The following is a 19,948-nucleotide window of genomic DNA, read 5'->3' on the forward strand; positions in this document are numbered from 1 at the left end:
GGAGAGACAGCACCCCTCTGTGTCTGTGTACAATAATAGTGAATAAAACATGCACGAGCTCCTTCCTCCAGAGAAACGAGCAAAATACGAGTGTACTCGTATGTTAAAGACTTGCTGCTGTTGCATTCTTTATAGCACATGTATAACAGCAAGGAATAAAACATGACACAGCTTCTCCCTCCACAGAAATAAAAATACTGGAGAGAGAGAGAGAGAGAGAGAGAGAGAGAGAGAGAGAGAGAGAGAGAGAGAGAGAGAGAGAGAGAGAGAGAGAGAGAGAGAGAGAGAGAGAGAGAGATACCCCAGGGTTCATTTTGTTTACAACTTTACCTAATTATCTCTCTCTCTCTCTCTCTCTCTCTCTCTCTCTCTCTCTCTCTCTCTCTCTCTCTCTCTCTCTCTCTCTCTCTCTCTCTCTCTCTCTCTCTCCACACCGTCCCTTATCATCCACTCTTCCCTTCCTTCTTCCCTCCCATCCTCTCTCCCTTACTCTACCCATACCTCCCTTCCCCGGCCTGGCCTCTCCCAACTGCCCTGGGGAGGGGTATATTAGCGGCAGGTGACCCCAGGAACCGTCAGTCTGGTAAAAGTGAGGTCAGGGCAGAAAGAGTGAGGCCTTCAGAAGAGGATGACGCGGGAAAGAATAAAGGCAAGTCATTACAGCGATTACTAACCCCCCTTCCTCCTCCTCCTCCTCCTCCTATTACTATTACTACATTTACTATCCCTCCTCCTCCTCCTCCTCCTCCTGCACTGTATTAGACAAGACCTTAATTACAAAAGAGTGTAAGTATTCTAAATTAATTACGTACTGTACACACTTAGTAATGTTCTATATAGTAAGATTGGTGGTGGTGGTGGTAGTAGTAGTAGTAGTAGTAGTAGTAGTAGTAGTAGTAGTAGTAGTAGTAGTAGTAGCGGTGGTGGTGGTGGTGCTAAAAGTAACAGCAGCAGTAGTATTAGTAGTATGTCGTGTGTGTGTGTGTGTGTGTGTGTGTGTGTGTGTGTGTGTGTGTGTGTGTGTGTGTGTGTGTGTGTGTGTGTGTGGTGATCGACTGTTTCCTCCTGTTATTGACGTTAAGCTGACATGCCCACCTTGATCTAACGTAATCTAATATGACCTGACCTGACCTGACCTGACCTGACCTGCACACAGTTACCTGATTTATTGTTATTGTTTGTGTGTTCGTGCGTTTGTAATGCTTGGTTATTTATGGATCTTAATGTTTTCTTTTCTTTAATAAGTATCGAGCTCTCTCTCTCTCTCTCTCTCTCTCTCTCTCTCTCTCTCTCTCTCTCTCTCTCTCTCTCTCTCTCTCTCTCTCTCAGGTAAAGACTGAATCGATAATTAATCTAACTTAACCTATTAATTACGCAAAAGTCAATTTAGATAACCATGTATTTTTTTATGACTCTCTCTCTCTCTCTCTCTCTCTCTCTCTCTCTCTCTCTCTCTCTCTCTCTCTCTAGGCATGGTGGAGCGGTAAACTCAGCATGGTGGTGGTGGTGGTGATGGTGGGAGGTGCCGCGGCTCTCCCCACAGCACCACGCCTCTACCCCTCCGCGCCCCCCTCCCCCTCACAGCAGCAGCCATCGCTCCTGCCGACACAAGGCACCGCGACAAGCGACACCAGCAAGGATTACTTAGTGAGTACTGTGTCGCGTTGGTGGTGGTGGTGGTGGTGGTGGTGGTGGTACTACTACTACTACTACTACTACTACTACCACTACTACTACCACTACTACTACTACTACTACTACTACTACTACTACTACTACTACTACTAATAATAATAATAATAATAATAATAATAAGAAGAAGAAGAAGAAGAAGAAGAAAAAGAAGAAATAAATAAAACCAATATCATTTAATTATTTTTCTATTTTTCTCAATACAAAATTTCTACTACTACTACTACTACTACTACTACTACTACTACTACTACCACTACTACTACTACTACTACTACTACTAATAATAATAATAATAATAATAATAATAATAAGAAGAAGAAGAAAAAGAAATAAATAAAACCAATATCATTTAATTATTTTTCTCAATACAAAATTTCTTGCACGCGCACGCACGCACACACACACACACACACACACACACACACACACACACACACACACACACACATGGTGTTTCCCAGAAGGAATAACTTTATACCGTTACAAAGAAGGGGAAGGCGAGCGGCGGTTATTATATCCATTGTCCCCCTGGTGAGCAGTTCGAGTAGTAGTAGTAGTAGTAGTAGTAGTAGTAGTAGTACATAAGAACATAAGAAATAAGGGAAGCTACAAGAAGCGACCAGGCTTACACGTGGCAGTCCCTGTATGAAATATACCTACCTATTTCCATCTATTATCCCCATCCATAAACTTGTCTAATCTTCTCTTAAAGCTCTCTAGTGTCCTAGCACTAACTACATGATTACTGAGTCCGTTCCACTCATCTACCACTCTATTTGAGAACCAATTTTTTTCTACCTCCTTCCTAAACCTAAATTTTTCAAGCTTGAACCCGTTATTTCTTGTTCTACCCTGGTTGCTGATCCTAGGAATTTTGCTTACGTCCCCCCTGTTATAACCCTTATACCACTTAAGAGACTTCTATCAGGTCCCCTCTTAACCTACGTCTCTCTAAAGAATGTAAATTTAACAACTTCAACCTCGCCTCGTAAGAAATACTCCTCATCCCATGTATCCTTTTAGTAATTTTCCTCTGTACTGATTCTAATAGACCTATATCTTTCCTGTAATGTGGGGACCAAACTGCACAGCGTAGTCTAGATGAGGTCTGACCAGCGCCAAGTATAACTTTAATATTACTTCCGGCCTTCTACTTTTAACACTTCTAAAAATGAATCCTAGTACCCTATTTGCCCTGTTTCTGGCCTCTATGCATTGTTTTCTTAGACGGAGTTCAGAGCTAACTATAACTCCTAAATCTTTCTCGTACCCTGTACCTACCAGAATTTGGTTGTTTAATGTGTACCTAATGTGTGGGTTTCCTCTACCTACGCTAAGTACTTTGCATTTATTGATATCAAATTGCATTTGCCATCTGTCCGTCCATTCATTCATCCTATCTAAATCTGCCTGCAAGGTGATGGCATCCGATTCTGACCTAATTAATCTACCTGATATCAAATTGCATTTGCCATCTGTCCGTCCATTCATTCATCCTATCTAAATCTGCCTGCAAGGTGATGGCATCCGATTCTGACCTAATTAATCTACCTATCTTTGTGTTATCCGCAAATTTACTAACATCACTACTAATTTCACTATCTAAGTCATTGATATATATTAGAAATAACAATGGCCCTAATACCGATCTCTGTGGCACCCCACTAATTAATTACAAGACCCCACTCGGATTTCAAGCCGTTTATTACAACTCTCTGTCGCCTGTCGCTAAGCCATGACCTTATCCAACCTAACACCTTCCCATCTATCCCGTGTCCCCTAACCTTCCTCAGGAGGCTTTGATGAGGTACCTTGTCAAATGCTTTACTAAAGTCCAGTAGTACTAGTAGTTGTAGTAGTAGTAGAAGTAGCAATACCTTTTTTCGTTTTATTTTTATCAAGACAATGCAGACACATAGGAGACACACATCCCAACACACCCGCTATGAAATCATAGACAATAATATCAAAGATCTATCTACGTATACAATAACGTCCACAACATGAGGACATCACATTGCAATGATAAGGTCTTGGTACTACAGAGATGACTGGACACCCTCACTGGCGATGTTTCTAAGTGAGTTACTAAAACGTTACTGTGCATTCTAGAACTGAACGTATTTTTTTCTTATTACGGTTAGCATCCTGCTAAGGCATTCTAAAACTGGCTATATTTTCTACCTATTAACGTCCTTTTAAACTCTCTCGAATACTAAGGTTTGTCTTATGAAACGCTATGTTCTCTTATTAGTACAGTCTTCAAGGACCACAGAGATGGTTACTTGTGGATGTGAATGAGCTGGGGATGTGAATGAACACTACCTTTTAATTAATTGTACAAAAAGTGGAAACTAATGAAGTACAATTATTAGTAAGGACTTAAATTCGATTCTGAAATCCTCTGAGCTTTCATAAGGACTACGTTCAGATGACGTGAAATCCTTGGTAATTATAAGTAGAAACAGAACAACTCCGAAAATCCCGAAAACTTCCCCTAAAGTTTGTTAAAATACGAGATACCACTGTTTCTGAATGCAGTGCCACACACACACACACACACACACACACACACACACACACACACACAAACAAAAAAAATACGAGTTGATCGATTAATACTCGCATAAAAAAAAAAAAAAAAAAAAAATATATATATATATATATATATATATATATATATATATATATATATAGAGAGAGAGAGAGAGAGAGAGAGAGAGAGAGAGAGAGAGAGAGAGAGAGAGAGAGAGAGAGAGAGAGAGAGAGAGAGAGAGAGAGAGAGAGAGAGAGAGAGAGAGAGAGAGAGAGAGAGAGAGAGAGAGAGAGAGAGAGAGAGAGAGAGAGACACGACACGACTAAACACGAAACATACTTTAAAAAAAAAAAAAAAAAAAAAAAAAAACGCATGACTTAGCGGAGGAGGTGTCGGTGGCAGGAAAACAATACCTGCTTACACCTGAGGGGCGGAGGAGGATGAGGGAGGACAAGGAGGAGCCACCTACAATGCTATTAGTCAAACAAGATGAGAGTGGGGGAGTGTTTGTGCTTCACGGAATAATAGAACGCAAGCAGAGAGAGAGAGAGAGAGAGAGAGAGAGAGAGAGAGAGAGAGAGAGAGAGAGAGAGAGAGAGAGAGAGAGAGAGAGAGAGAGAGAGAGAGAGAGAGAGAGAGAGAGAAATTGAGGAAAAGTTGACGCAGACTGATAAGAAAGGAGGAGGAGGAGGAGGAGGAGGAGGAGGAGGAGGAGGAAGTGGAGGAGGAGGAAGTGGAGGAGGAGGAGGAGAGACCCTGCAAGTGTTACCCTCACCTTCGTGTGTGTGTGTGTGTGTGTGTGTGTGTGTGTGTGTGTGTGTGTGTGTGTATGAGCCTTTCAATAAACACATGCACGACAACCTAACCTCTAGCATACAAACACACACACATCACTAACTTACATGTCAATACCTTTAGTACACACACACACACACACACACACTTAAAGATCCCCTCCCCTACACCTCTACACACACAAGCCACAGAACGCTTGACTTCTGATCTTTCTAAAATTTCTGATTGGGGCAGAGCAAACTTGGTATTGTTCAATGCCTCAAAAACTCAATTCCTCCATCTATCAACTCGACACAACCTTCCAGACAACTATCCCCTCTTCTTCAATGACACTCAACTGTCCCCCTCTTCTACACTGAACATCCTCGGTCTGTCCTTTACTTATAATCTGAACTGGAAACTTCACATCTCATCTCTAGCTAAAACAGCTTCTATGAAGTTAGGCGTTCTGAGACGTCTCCGCCAGTTTTTCTCACCCCCCCAGCTGCTGACTCTGTACAAGGGCCTTATCCGTCCATGTATGGAGTATGCTTCACATGTCTGGGGGTTTCCACTCATACTGCTCTTCTAGACAGGGTGGAATCAAAAGCTTTTCGTCTCATCAACTACTCTCCTCTAACTGACTGTCTTCAGCCTCTCTCTCACCGCCGCAATGTTGTATATCTAGCTGTCTTCTACCGCTATTTTCATACTAACTGCTCTTCTGATCTTGCTAACTGCATGCCTCCCTTCCTTCCACGGCCTCGCTGCACAAGACTTTCTTCTTTCTCTCACCCCTATTCTGTCCACCTCTCTAACGCAAGAGTTAACCAGTATTCTCAATCATTCATCCCTTTCTCTGGTAAACTCTGGAACTCCCTGCCTGCTTCGGTATTTCCACCTTCCTATGACTTGACTTCCTTCAAGAGGGAGGTTTCAAGACACTTATTCATCAATTTTTGACCACTGCTTTGACCCTTTTATGGGACTGGCATTTCAGTGGGCATATTTTTTTTATTGGATTTTTGTTGCCCTTGGCCAGTGTCCTTCCTGCATAAAAAAAAAAAAAAAAAAAAAAAAAAAAAAAAAAAACAACCATCTCTTACACCTGTACACACACAGACTTAACCATCTTCGTCTCCACCTTCCTCCCCCCAGGCCCCCTACGCCTTCTCCTACAGCGTGATGAGCGGCCTGAGCTCCGTGTACAGCACCAGACAGGAGGAACGACCGGGGGAGGGCGAGCATGTTAAGGGGCACTACTCCTACCTCAGGCCGGACGGAGTGTACATGACCGTCAGGTGGGTGGTGTTCGTGGAAGATAAGTACAGTAAAGTCTTAATGGATGTTTCTCTTCAGCCTTTCAGTGCGGTATGGAACAATTCACAACACTAAAAAACAATATGTATGTTCTTTATAAGCATCTACAAGAAAGAGAGGGCTAGAAAAAAAAAATCTATATTTTGCGATTTCTAGTCAGTGCAATGTTTAGAGGTGACTGTAGGGCAACAAAAGGTGTCTCAGAGTTATTAAGGAGTGATGCGCCAATTAGCAGTGAAAGGGTTATGCTTCCTTGATAGTGTTTGTTTGCCTGCTGGTGTTTACTTTTCACAAGGTCGAGTTTAGCTTATAATAGATAGTTTATTTATTTATTTATTTGTTTTTACCCTTTTATTGATATAGTCGTGTTTTCTCTATTTTATTTATTCATTTTTTTAATGTGAGAGGGGCAGTGGCCTTGAGTTATAAAAAGATGGAAGAAAAGCCCCCACAGAGGTGTCAGTAACTGAAGGAAGGGCCTTGAAAGCAATGTGATAGAGCAAACGAAAAATAATTAAATTAATAGATCAGAAAGTTTGAAAGAACACAGAAAACAGTATAGAATTTTTCTTAAGCTACAAATTTATTGAAATAACTATAATACCAAAACATATTTACTTTAAGGGGACCTGTCTGGCGTTCAAAGGATTAATGTATATTGCTTGCACACACCGCTTCCTCTATCCAATAATACGTTCCACTAATCTAAGGCTCTATTAAGAAAACCGTACCTCTGCACATTCTTATGTCATCTTCTCTTGTTGAGTTTCTTGTTGCGACCTATTAACAAATGTTGGGTTTCCTTGCGCATACATGTCTGTCTTTTCTTTTTTTTTTTTTTAAATATTTGTACATCATAAAATATTTTCCGTTTGTGTGTGTGTGTGTGTGTGTGTGTGTGTGTGTGTGTGTGTGTGTGTGTGTGTGTGTGTGTGTGTGTGTGTGTGTGTGTGTCACTTGAAAAAACTCCCTAGAACAAAAACAATCTTCGCATAAACTCCCCCTTCCCCTCCCCCACCTTACGAGAATTTAAGAGTGAACTGAATGGCAAGGCTTTAGGTAGCAGCTCACGCACGCACAGATCACAGGTGCACTTGGAGCCGTAATCAGTGTTGCATGAGCGATCCCCACCTGTCTACACGCACGCAGGTACACCGTGGACGACTGGGGGTACAAGGCGGAGGTGACAGAGAGCACCAAGCCTCCTGAAGACTACGAGGCCGTGCCAAGTGACCACGCCTTCTACAAGGTAATGCCGCCTTCTCTCCTTGTGCACCTGTTACCTGTATGTCTACTTTCTCCTCTGTACTTCTATCAGGAATAACCAAGTACATATTTCAACTTTTTTCTAACCTTTCTTCCTTGCGCTTCCTCTCTACCAAGTAACACACCTATATTTCTATTTTTTTTCTAATCATTTTCTTCCTTCTAACTTTTTCTTTCTTTATCACCTTCATGTTTCCAGTTTTCATCTAAACACACACACACACACACTAAAGTGTGTATGTGTGTGTGTGTGTGTGTGTGTGTGTGTGTGACCAGTCCCCCGTGCCTCCCACAGGCGCGCGTGCCCGGGGCACCGCCGATCAAGGTGCAGGTGACCAAGAAGGAGCTGCAGCACTACAAGGATAAGGCCCAGCAACATGAAGCTTCCTCCTCCTCCTCTTCCTCTTCTTCCTCCTCCTCATCTTCATCTTCATCTTCTTCCTCCTCCTCTTCATCTTCTTCCTCCTCCTCCTCCTCCTCCTCCTCCTCCTCCTCCTCCTCCTCTTCATCTTCATCTTCTTCCTCCTCCTCGTCCTCCTCCACCTCCTCTTCTTCCTCCTCTGCCTCTGGTTCTAGCTCCACGTCTTCACACACACACCCTCAGCAGCCCTTACCATCCTACGTTCCACCCCACGTCAGGGCCCCCACCACCCGCTCCCCCCTCCGCCCCACTTACCACTACAAGGTCCCCCTCAACGGCCTCAACCCCCGCAGGACGCCAGCCCCGACACTCGGGGTCAAATTTGGACAGAGAACAAATGTAAATTGACGTTATTTCCCAAGAGAGATAAAAAAAATAGTGTTGTTTTATGTGTAAGAAGAAAACTGACTTGACATGTTCAGTAAATGAGACATGATGGAGTTTAGAAGCAAGATGTTTGCTACTATGGATCCTATTAAAAATGCTAATTGGTACTTTGTTTTCTCTTTTCCAAACTACTATGTATCGTGTGTGTGTGTGTGTGTGTGTGTGTGTGTGTGTGTGTGTGTGTGTGTGTGTGTGTGTGTGTGTGTGTGTGTGTGTGTGTGTGTGTGTGTGTGTGTGGCTTTGACCAAGTGGGGAGAGAGAGAGAGAGAGAGAGAGAGAGAGAGAGAGAGAGAGAGAGAGAGAGAGAGAGAGAGAGAGAGAGAGAGAGAGAGAGAGAGAGAGAGAGAGAGAGAGAGAGAGAGAGAAAGGCCTACTGAAGCTGCGTGTCCCTTGCGAGGCAGCGAGTCCAAAATTACTGTGTGTGTGTGTGTGTGTGTGTGTGTGTGTGTGTGTGTGTGTGTGTGTGTCGTGCACCGTAGCGCCCCCACCCACTCACCTGGCTTGAGGGAGCCCTGCTGGTGCGCGGGGCCGTCTGGGGACACCGCCTGGATGTACAGTCCGTGGTCGGTGCCCTCAGCGATCATCACCCCAAGGGACCCGTCCTTCTTGTGAAGCGTGACCGAGGCGAGGCGACGCTCCACACAGGCGGGCCCGCACGGCGACCACGACGACGGGCACAGCAGGAATCTCTCCACCAGGGACTCGTCCACGCTCTCCTCCACCACGACGCTCCTCAGGGACGGCTCTGTGGGAGGCAAGGGCGAGTGGAGGCTTTGAATTTGGTACAAGTGTAAAACATGACTCGCATTCTTCAACTTTCGATGTTTTTATCTCCACTATTTTCAAAGAGGCTCTAGTGGACGTTAGTAAGTTTTCAAGGGTATTTTTCACGATTCTAGATGTACATTATCAAAGATGCTGCATCATCAATGGGGAAAACACCCTCGAAAACCCGAATGACCATCTCTGTGACCTTTGAAAATAGTCCTGATGAGATAACGAAGCGATTAAGAATGCAGGCTCCAGTTTGCCCAGGCTGCATCAAATGTTTATCAGTGATGGAATGAGAAAAGAGGGACGGCTCAGGGATAGGAGGAAGGAGAGTGTGTGGGGGGGGGGAGGAGTATGGTTATGTGTAATAAGCATCAGTCTGTAATCAAGTTAAGTGAAGCGAGTGAAATTAACGATATCAGTTATGGCCAGGGAGGTGTGTCTGTACTACGGTGGGCCTTGTTACAACTCCTGCACGGGCCACACCACACCAAGCAGCTTCACAACTACACAACACACCTACACAGCACATCTACACAGCACGCCACAGCCACACACAGCACCACAACATACGCCAATATATTACAAGCAGTGCCAGATGCGTCCACTCCTCTCACTACAGTGCCGAGGTCTACAGCAGTGCCACACATTTTCAGGAGTGCCGGGTATGGTGCATTGAGGGACGTAAAACACGAGTGGGAGAATATTTGGGTCACTGTACGCGAGGAATGTGTTGCTAATAAAAGTAAACGGCGCAATTTCTGTGTGTGCAGTGTTATTTCTGTGTGTGCAGTGTTTTTTAATTGGTGTGTGTGTGTGTGTGTGTGTGTGTGTGTGTGTGTGTGTGTGTGTGTGTGTGTGTGTGTGTGTGTGTGTGTGTGTGTACGAGCGCGCCGCACCTCCTTGCTCGCTGATGAGGACGGTGGTGATGGTGAACTTGAGGTGGTGGTGGCGGCCCCCGGCACGCCTCCCGCCCCCTCCCCTCTGGCGGCCTGCCCATCACTCATGCCAGGCCCTCATGAGCGCCGGGGCACGCCTGGGCACGGCAGGGCGGGGCCACGGACTGGGGCGCGCGCAGGATGATGGAAGGACAGGTTGACACGCCTGAACTATAAACTTCACTGATGCTGCTCAGGCGTGTGAGGTTCCGGTATGATTACCACTCATTCTTTTGTTTCTCTCTTTTCTCTTCTTTTCTTCTTCTCCAGTCTATTTTTTCTCCTGTCCTTTTCTGCCTTTTTCTAAACTACAGTTCAATGTATTTCCAGGAAAATTTCCATATCTTGTGCCTTGCCACGCCAGGGTATGTTGCTTTCACGAGTGCCTTGAGCATACAGTGGCACCACCGATGGCATTCCCTCGTGGTGACGCAACACACACAAGCATTACAGATGGGGCACCGAGCGTGACGTTTTCTTTGTTAGCAGGGAGCGCGTCAGGCTGCGTGGCTAACTCCGGCTTGTCACAGGGAAGCGAGATGCTTCTGTGAGGTGTCAGTGAGATGGCACTCTGCAGTGGTATTGAGAGGCACTGCCTGGCGTCACGTGATCAGGTTAAGATGTCTCACTTCACTATTGTCATTCATGATCACCATAACAAAATCGGTGTAGAATATTTGAATATTATCTAATTCACAATCTTCACTACCTCTTAATTTCCAGCTCATATCTCACATCACTACAATCATCCATGACCACCACGACAAGAAAAAAATAAAGATTCAAAGATTTTCTGGTTATCAATATGTATTACCTCTTAATTTTATGTAGAAATAAACTCCAATTAATCTTTCACCAAATAACTTTATCCTCACGCAAAGCTTTCCACGTCTGACTCCACGACACGACGAGCATACACGCCAGATCGCCTCGCTGCAGTGTTTCATCCCACCTGGGCACTGTCTGCACCTTCACGAGGCTCCAGGCACACGAGGCCCTCCATCCCACTTGGGTATACTTATTCTTACTTGCTTTCTACGCATCTTGCATGTTTTCCTCACACACACACACACACACACACACACACACACACACACACACACACACACACACGTCAAATTTTAGATAACCCTTTTGACTATACTCTTTGGGAATTACCACCTTCAGCAAGCCTTTCATATACTTTATTTTATTTATTTATTTTTTTTTTTTAGCCTTTTTCGTTTTCCTAGGACAGAATCTCCTTATACAAACACACACGCACACGTACACACACACACACACGTACGCAGTCTTAACCACCACCACCGCCAGAAAAAAATAATAATAAAGACGATGGTGAAACAACAATGCCGTCAATATCTGGGGAGGGATAATGATAATGATGATGATGATGATGATGGGGATGGTTATGACATCAGCGGTGGCGTGATTATATGCATGCCAACGTGGAGAGTAATGTGGATGGAATGTGTGAATGATGCCGCTGCTTCTGTTGCTGCGAGGAAAGTTCACACATTAATAAGCAAATAAATAAATAAAAATAAATAAATAAATATGGAACGGCAAGACTTGTTATAGAAGGAATATGTGGATGTTTCTTTATATACATTAGAAAGCATGGTGAATATGAGAGGGGAAAGAGAACGATAAATGAAATGTAACGTCAAGACTTGTTATAGGAGGAAAAGTGTGTGTGTGTTTTTTTTTTATATACATCAGAAAGCATGGCGGTTAAGAGAGCGGGAAGAGAGATCGATACATAGAGGGAATCTGAGAGTACACACAAGGACAGAGATAAGGAGTTCGTGAGGTGCCGGTCCTTGTATTCAAATCATTGCTGTTAATACATGGACTGCCACGTATAGGCCTGATGGCTTCTTGCAGCTTCCCTTATGTTTAATACCGAAAGACCGACAAGGAGGGACAAGAGAGGATGGCACTGCAGCATGGGGTAGGTCACGGGCTGGCTGAGTGGTCTACGGATTCAGATTCACTCTATACCCAGTGTCGCAAGCTTTAGTTTGTACGAGTCTCGGTACATATATATACACCGGATGTAAAGAAGAAAGCGCCGAGGACTGTTATGTACTCCTGTCATCAGCATAGTTCAAGCCGTGCTTACGGTGTTATAAAAGACGTGTGTGGGAAATTAATGTGCACGAGCAAGCATGGTAGATAAAAAAAAAAAGAAAAGAAAAGAAAAAAAGAACGACAAGAACTATTATTAAAAGGAATATGTCGCAGATTTGTGTACATTAGTAAGCTGAATAAGTAAGAACGACAAACACAAAAAAAAAAAAAAAAAAAAAAAATATATATATATATATATATATATATATATATATATATATATATATATATATATATATATATATATATATATATATATATATATATATATATATATATATATATATATATATATATATATATATATATATATATATATATATATATATATAAAGAAGGAACGTGTGGAAAATTTGTATACATTAGCAACCATGGCAAATAAAAAAACGAACAAGAATTATAATCATGAAGAACATGTGAAAAGTTTATGTACATTCGTAAACATGACGAATATAAATTAACAGAAACCATGAATTATTAGGAACCTGCGGCAAATCTACATACGCTGTACAATAGAAAGTAAGACATAATAATAATAACAATGAAAAAAAGGAACAAGAATTAAAACAGAAAGAATACGTGGAAAATTTCATACACACGAATAAACACGACGAATAAAGGAAAAAGGGGGCAGAGAGAGAGAGAGAGAGAGAGAGAGAGAGAGAGAGAGAGAGAGAGAGAGAGAGAGAGAGAGAGAGAACTAGAATGGCTGAGTGTACACGTGAGAACCAAGAAACAAATGCAAGGCGTTAGTGAGGTATACCGGCACTTACATTCGGGTCACTACTAGTAATACTGAGGGATTTACACGGATTTCCTCGCATGCCAGACTTCATGCTTGGACTGAAAATTTGAGTTCACAGTATATTTAGATGGATTATCGATAACTGTCTGAACTAATTACACGCTGATTCGATAGCGAGAGAGAGAGAGAGAGAGAGAGAGAGAGAGAGAGAGAGAGAGAGAGAGAGAGAGAGAGAGAGAGAGAGAGAGAGAGAGAGAGAGAGACATATGCTGAGTGACATGGTAATGACGAAGATTCATGGGCAGAAAAGGTGTCAGTCAGCCTTAAGAAGACCGAGAGAGTGGAGGCGGTGGAGTGCCTAGCGGTGTCCACCGGTGAGGTGGTAAGAGGTACAAGATTTCTGTCACGCTTCGGGAATACACGTGTGTTTGTAAGAATACGAGTAAGCTGATAAGAAAAAGTAGTTGGTTCAAGTACAAATGCCGTTATCACTAATATTTTTTTATCTAAATGAGAATGATAACTATGGTGTGTGTGTGTGTGTGTGTGTGTGTGTGTGTGTGTGTGTGTGTGTGTGTGTGTATACCAAAACGATGGCAGTAACAAATAACAAACAAATAAATAAATAAAACACATGAATAAATAAAGCAAGATAAAAATACGATAAAAAGTAACAATAATGATGATGAAGATAAAAGGGCTGATAGAGAGGAGAAAACGACGAAAATCACGAGTGTAGACAAAACGACAACAAAGATGACGATGATAACAATAATAATAATAATAATAATAATAATAATAATAAAAATGCTGCTGCCGATGATGATGATGATGATGATGATGATGGCACCACTGCTTCTGTATCATCTGTAACTACGAGTATCATCCACCACCCTCCTCTCTCTCTCTCTCCACCTCCCCACCACACCTTCGCGCCACATGTGTTAAGTGACTCACCTCTAATTGCTCCTGCCGCACACCTGGGTCACGCCACACACACACACACACACACACACACACACACAGGTAACGTATCCCGCCTAAATTGGTTCACGTGATTCACAAAATACAGGTCAAGGTAAAAAAAGGTGTGTGATAGGTCTCTCTCTCTCTCTCTCTCTCTCTCTCTCTCTCTCTCTCTCTCTCTCTCTCTCTCTCTCTCTCTCTCTCTCTCTCTCTCTCTCTACCACACTTTTTATATGTCTGCCAATCTATCTAGCCATCTATCTATTTGTCTACGATAAGAAACCTAAGCAACTTATAACTTGTAAGTCTTCTATACGTAATTACTCACGGAATGACTCACTCACCAACTCACTCACTCACTCACTCACTCACTCGTTTATTCCAGTTCCCCGGCCACGCACTGCACCTCACTCACTGACATTTAAATGAGTATACACAGCACAGCGAACGAGAAGAGAAGATATCGAGGTCAAGATATAAATTAATGAAAATCTGCATAGAATGAGAACGAAAGTGACTGATAATGGTGATAACAGCGATGGTGGTGATAGGTTGAAGTGGTGATGATGGTGATGGTAACGTCTGAAGCGAACATGATAATGAAGAATGTAAATAAGAAAATAAGAGAAGCTGCAAGAAGCCATCAACACTACACATAGCAGTCACTGTAGATGGCACATTATTATCATTATTATTATTGTTATCTGACGAGGTGACGGTGGCAGTTCGATCATAATATGCACATAAAAGAAATATCCAATGAAAATGCTAGTTAATTGTAGTAGTAGTAGTAATAGTAGTAGTAGTAATAGTAGTAGTAATGACGACCATGAATGATTATTGCTCCTCACTCTCTACCTCCTGACGAAGAAACATCTCAAGTCTACAAGCGGAGGCCGGCAAGACGAGGCGCGGGGCAACACGACAGGGCGGGGCGGAGTCGAGGCGAGGTCGAAGAGGGGAGGGGGAAACACTCGCTGGTTCTCAATACAACACTCGACTGACTGATCACGAACACCCGACGCCGACTGACTGAGAAGGCGAACTGAGGCGAAGCTGTGGCGCTGTCCCGAATATGAGAGAGAGAGAGAGAGAGAGAGAGAGAGAGAGAGAGAGAGAGAGAGAGAGAGAGAGAGAGAGAGAGAGACGGGAGAGGGATGAGGGAAGGGATGAGAAGAGGGGGAGAACATGCTTAGCTCTTTGCTCCCCCTCTTCCTCCTCCTCCTCCTTCTCCTCCTCTCCCCGTCCTCCTCCTTCCCCTCCCTTCATTCCTCAGGTGTGCTTCCCACCTGAACGACACATACCTTCACTTGTGGGGTTATTACCACACACACACACACACACACACACACACACACACACACACACCTTTCCGAAGAGTCTCACATAACATCAAAATACCAGTAAAAGTAAGAGAAAGAAAAGATAATAGGAAGAAAAGCAAAGAAGATGAAAGAAGAAATGGACGACAAGAAAAAGAGGATATGTATGTAGACGAAGGAAAGACGGAAGAAAAAAATGATAGAAGAAAATGATGACACGAAGGAAGGGTGGAGAAAAGAAATGAAGTAATAGAGAAGAAAATGAAGAAATGAAGTAATAGAGAAGAAAATGAAGAAATGAAGTAAGGATATAAAGAACTAATTAAGACATAAAGTAGCAGTAAAGAAAGACAAGGAAGAAACAAAAGGAGCAAACAAAAAACGAACGAACGGACGAAACTAACAAATAAACGAACACGATAAAAAAAACGAAAAAAAAGAACGAAACAAAGAACAAATAAGATAGGAGAAGAGGAAATAACCGAATGAACAACCGAAAACAAAGAAACAATTAATGAACAGAAGGTAAGAAAACAACAACAACTATCCACACACACACACACACACACACACACACACACACACACACACACACGATCAACTTGGCACTTCCTTCACCCAGTCTGTGTGCTCCCCTGCCTCAAAGCCTCTCAAGAACTCTTAAGAACACGGTGTTGTGCCTGAGACCACCCAACACACACACACACACACACACACACACACACACACACCAGCCACAAGACATGACACTGAAAGACAGACAAAGCAATGAGAGAGAGAGAGAGAGAGAGAGAGAGAGAGAGAGAGAGAGAGAGAGAGAGAGAGAGAGAGAGAGAGAGAGAGAGAGAGAGAGAGAGAGAGAGAGAGAGAGAGAGAGAGAGAGAGAGAGAGAGAGAGAGAGAGAGAGAGAGAGAGAAATTAGTCATCAGTGCTAAATGAACATAAGAACGTAAGAAAATAAGGGAAGCTGGAAGAAGCCATCAGGCCTACACGTGGCAATTTCCACCTATCATCCCCATCCATAAATCTGTGCAATCCTGAAGCGAGCGGACTGAGTAATAAGGTAGTTAGTGCTGAGTCAACAGGGAGATTTTCAAGATTAGGTAAGTGTATGAATAGGGATGATGGCGGATGTAAGTAAGCTTGTTATGTAATAAGACTAACCCGTACAGACCAACTAGTTTATTGCAGCTTCCACGATTCTCTTATGTTCTTACGTCAGCTTGTCCTCTTTACCATGACACAGTTAACACGAAGACATAAGAATAGGGGGGAAAAAAAGACAAGAACACAAGATAATAACGTACGTAAGATGGATGAAGGCTTGAAAATACCATATAGTTTTTTTTTTATTATTATTCAAGAAATCTCAGTGTATAGTAAATTCTGGCAGGGTGGAAGCGAGTAGTATGCCTACAACGTTGAATTATGGGAATCTGTTACTGAAATTCAAGGTGGATGAGTCAGTCTCTCTCTCTCTCTCTCTCTCTCTCTCTCTCTCTCTCTCTCTCTCTCTCTGAAAAAAAAAAAAAGCCATTTCCTTCTCTGGTCTCTTTTTCGCCCTTCCTTTCAGTGTCTCGTCAATGGAACAACACTCATTATTCTTTACGCTGTGTTAGTCCAGACTGGCGACGCCTTGAGAGAGAGAGAGAGAGAGAGAGAGAGAGAGAGAGAGAGAGAGAGAGAGAGAGAGAGAGAGAGAGAGAGAGATACCTTATCCTACATGTTTCTCTTCTACACCACCTTCGATCTCAGCCCTTCGTCATGCATTCCCCTTTGAATCTGCTGCCCCCACCCACCCCCACCAGCAGAGCCCTCTTATACTCTCCTGTACTGCTGCTAATGTGATAAGTACGTATTCTTTTCACTTGATCTGTAGCTTATAACGAACTGCTTCAAAAGGGGAAACGTATATGTATGATCTTGTATGTTTTTCCTTCTTCCATTTTTAAAGAGATTCATGGTGGAGAGAGAGAGAGAGAGAGAGAGAGAGAGAGAGAGAGAGAGAGAGAGAGAGAGAGAGAGAGAGAGAGAGAGAGAGAGAGAGAGAGAGAGAGAGCAAAATAGACTGACATTATAATCGTAAACACCGAGATCTCTCTCTCTCTCTCTCTCTCTCTCTCTCTCTCTCTCTCTCTCTCTCTCTCTCTCTCTCTCTCTCTCTCTCTCTCTCTCCACCCATCAAAGTCACTCCACTGTTCCACCTCCACTCGGATGTACACTCCATTTGTGCCGTGAGAGTAAGGAGAGACAAGGGAGAGAGGATCAGATTTGCGGAACTAACGTGGGAGAGGAGAGGAGAGGAGAGGAGAGGAGAGGAGAGGTGAGGAGAGATGAGGAGGTAGTGGTGGTGGTGGTGGTGGAGGTAGGACGGGTTGAAAATAACGAAAGATTAATTGGTTGATTGATATATTGATTGGTTGATTGAGGTTCTAGCTTAGCAACAACGCGGATTATGGAGTCCGGAGGAAAATATCGGAGGGAAGGAGGATGGGGGAGAGAATGGGAAGGAGGGGAGGAAGACACACACACACAAAAAAAAAAAGTAGAATAGAAATAAAAAAAGAACAAACGAACGAACGGCAAAAAAAAGAACGAAAACAAGAAAGAAAGAAAAGTAACGTGAAAAAAAGGTGACAAAATCAAGTAATTAAAATAAAGAAGACACTCGGTAAGAAGGGCAGAAGGATAACAATAAATGAGAAGGAAGAAAGGAAGGAAGCAGTAAGGAAGAGAATAACACAGGTAGGCAGAAAGAATTATAATAATCTGAAAAAAAGAGGGGCGTGGGAAGAGGGAAGAAAGAATGGGACAGGTGAAAAGGAAGGAAGAAAGTCGAAAGAAAAAAAGAAAGGAAGAAGGAAAAAGAGGAAGAATGAATGAAGGAAGAAAAGAAGGAAATAAAGAGGGGAAAGATGTATAACAAAGAGCGAAGCAAGGAAGCGGAATAAAGATAGAAAACAAGGAAAGGTGAAATAGGAAGGAAGAAAAGAGGCAGATGAAAGAAACTATGGAATCAAAAATAGGAAGACACTGACAGAAGGAGGAAAGGAGAGGAACGAAAACTAGGAAGAACGGAAGGAATATATATATATATATATATATATATATATATATATATATATATATATATATATATATATATATATATATATATATATATATATATATATATATAAAATAGCGGGACGCGAAACCTGAAAAAGAAGGAAGGAAAGAGATACGAGGAAGGAAATGATGGGATTACGACGAAGGAAGGATGAAAAGAGAAAAAAAATCAGGGAAGAAACTGAAAGGCGGAAGAAAAACGGAATAAAAGGAAGGAAGAAACACTGAACTGAAAACATGACAGGGAACGAAGGAAGAAATAAGGAATTACGACAAAAGAAGAAAAAAGAAAAAAAAATTGGAAAGAAACGAAAGGGCAAAAGGAAGAATATACACACATGACGAGGAATGACGGAAATGTGCATGATTTACACGCATGAACCTTGTTATGCACGAAGGAAAAGACTAAAAATAGAATAAAAACAAAATTACAACACGAAAGTATAAACCAAAACCAAAATATTGCAAGTAACAACACTGTCTGCTGCTTTTGTTCTTCCTTGTGCCTTTGAGAGCTGAGCGACCGAAGGAAAGAAAGGAGAATGCAGGAGATATACTAATCACATGACGGAAGGGTAAGATGAGAGCAAAGGAGGGAAGGAATAATAACCAGGCGAGCGTTAAATTAATGTTTGGGAGAGCGAGGGGGCGAGGGAGGAGAGGAGGGGAGGGAATGACGCGAATCAACTTCAAGGTCGCTACAAGAAGTGGGAGGGCGGAATGGGACGCGATGCTCCGAGAGTCTGCTGTGTTTGGTCACGCAGTGCACTCACGGAAAAAGGGTGTGTGCTACGTAGACATCAAAGGTTGTACAGCAGCATGGGGATGGCAAAAGAGAGAAAGGGAAATTAATAGATAAATAAAAGTCAATAAATACAAGCGGAAGTGACAAGTGGAAGATCAAGTGTTCAAAGGAGGTGGCTGAGGTGTATACAAAGGAGGAACAATCAGCAGCTAATCTGTTGGCCCTTCTGAGGTTGTTTATTATAAGCTACGCTATATACAGTAAAAAAAAAAATGTAAGATAGTAAAGATTATAAATAATTGGTCATTAGTGATTCATTCATTCACTACAGATTCTTTAATTATTTTACTAACGTTACCTGGTTACGAGTTTTTTTCCGACACTGCTTGCATCGATTCGTCAAAATAAAATGTAGAAATCAGTAAAGTAAAAATGCTACGCTAATTATCAAAAGCAGCGGGGATACACCTGGGAGCTTTAATTAATAATTATACGCTTGCTTTTCCTTCCGCTCTTCCTCCTCCTCTTTCCTCTTCTTTCATTCGACCTAATTGTCTCGTCTATTTCGGGATCGTTCTGCCTGTGGGACGATCAATGGCACACTCACTTCATACGTTATATTCACGACCCGGATAGAATGCCGCCGACACACACACACACACACACACACACACACACGTCTGCGAAGTTCGCGTGCCGATCAAACCAGACACAACACTATCACTACCCACCCACCCACTCACCTACACACCTACACGCTCACGCACACACGTGTAAACACACACACACGCACACAGCTCATTTCCAAGACGACACAACTT

General features: G+C 42.7%; 1 protein-coding gene across 1 annotated transcript in view; it reads right to left on the reverse strand.

Moving 5' to 3' along the window:
* Nucleotides 1-19,948, reverse strand: part of LOC135096356 (tyrosine-protein phosphatase non-receptor type 13-like) — a 44,669-nt gene that overhangs the window by 13,678 nt on the left and 11,043 nt on the right. The window contains exon 12 of the mRNA XM_063997821.1: nt 8,896-9,144. Within this exon, the coding sequence (XP_063853891.1) occupies nt 8,896-9,144 (249 nt within the window). The remainder of the gene's footprint in view (nt 1-8,895; nt 9,145-19,948) is intronic.

The sequence above is a fragment of the Scylla paramamosain genome, chromosome 3, assembly GCF_035594125.1.
Source record: "Scylla paramamosain isolate STU-SP2022 chromosome 3, ASM3559412v1, whole genome shotgun sequence".
Lineage (NCBI taxonomy): Eukaryota > Metazoa > Arthropoda > Malacostraca > Decapoda > Portunidae > Scylla > Scylla paramamosain.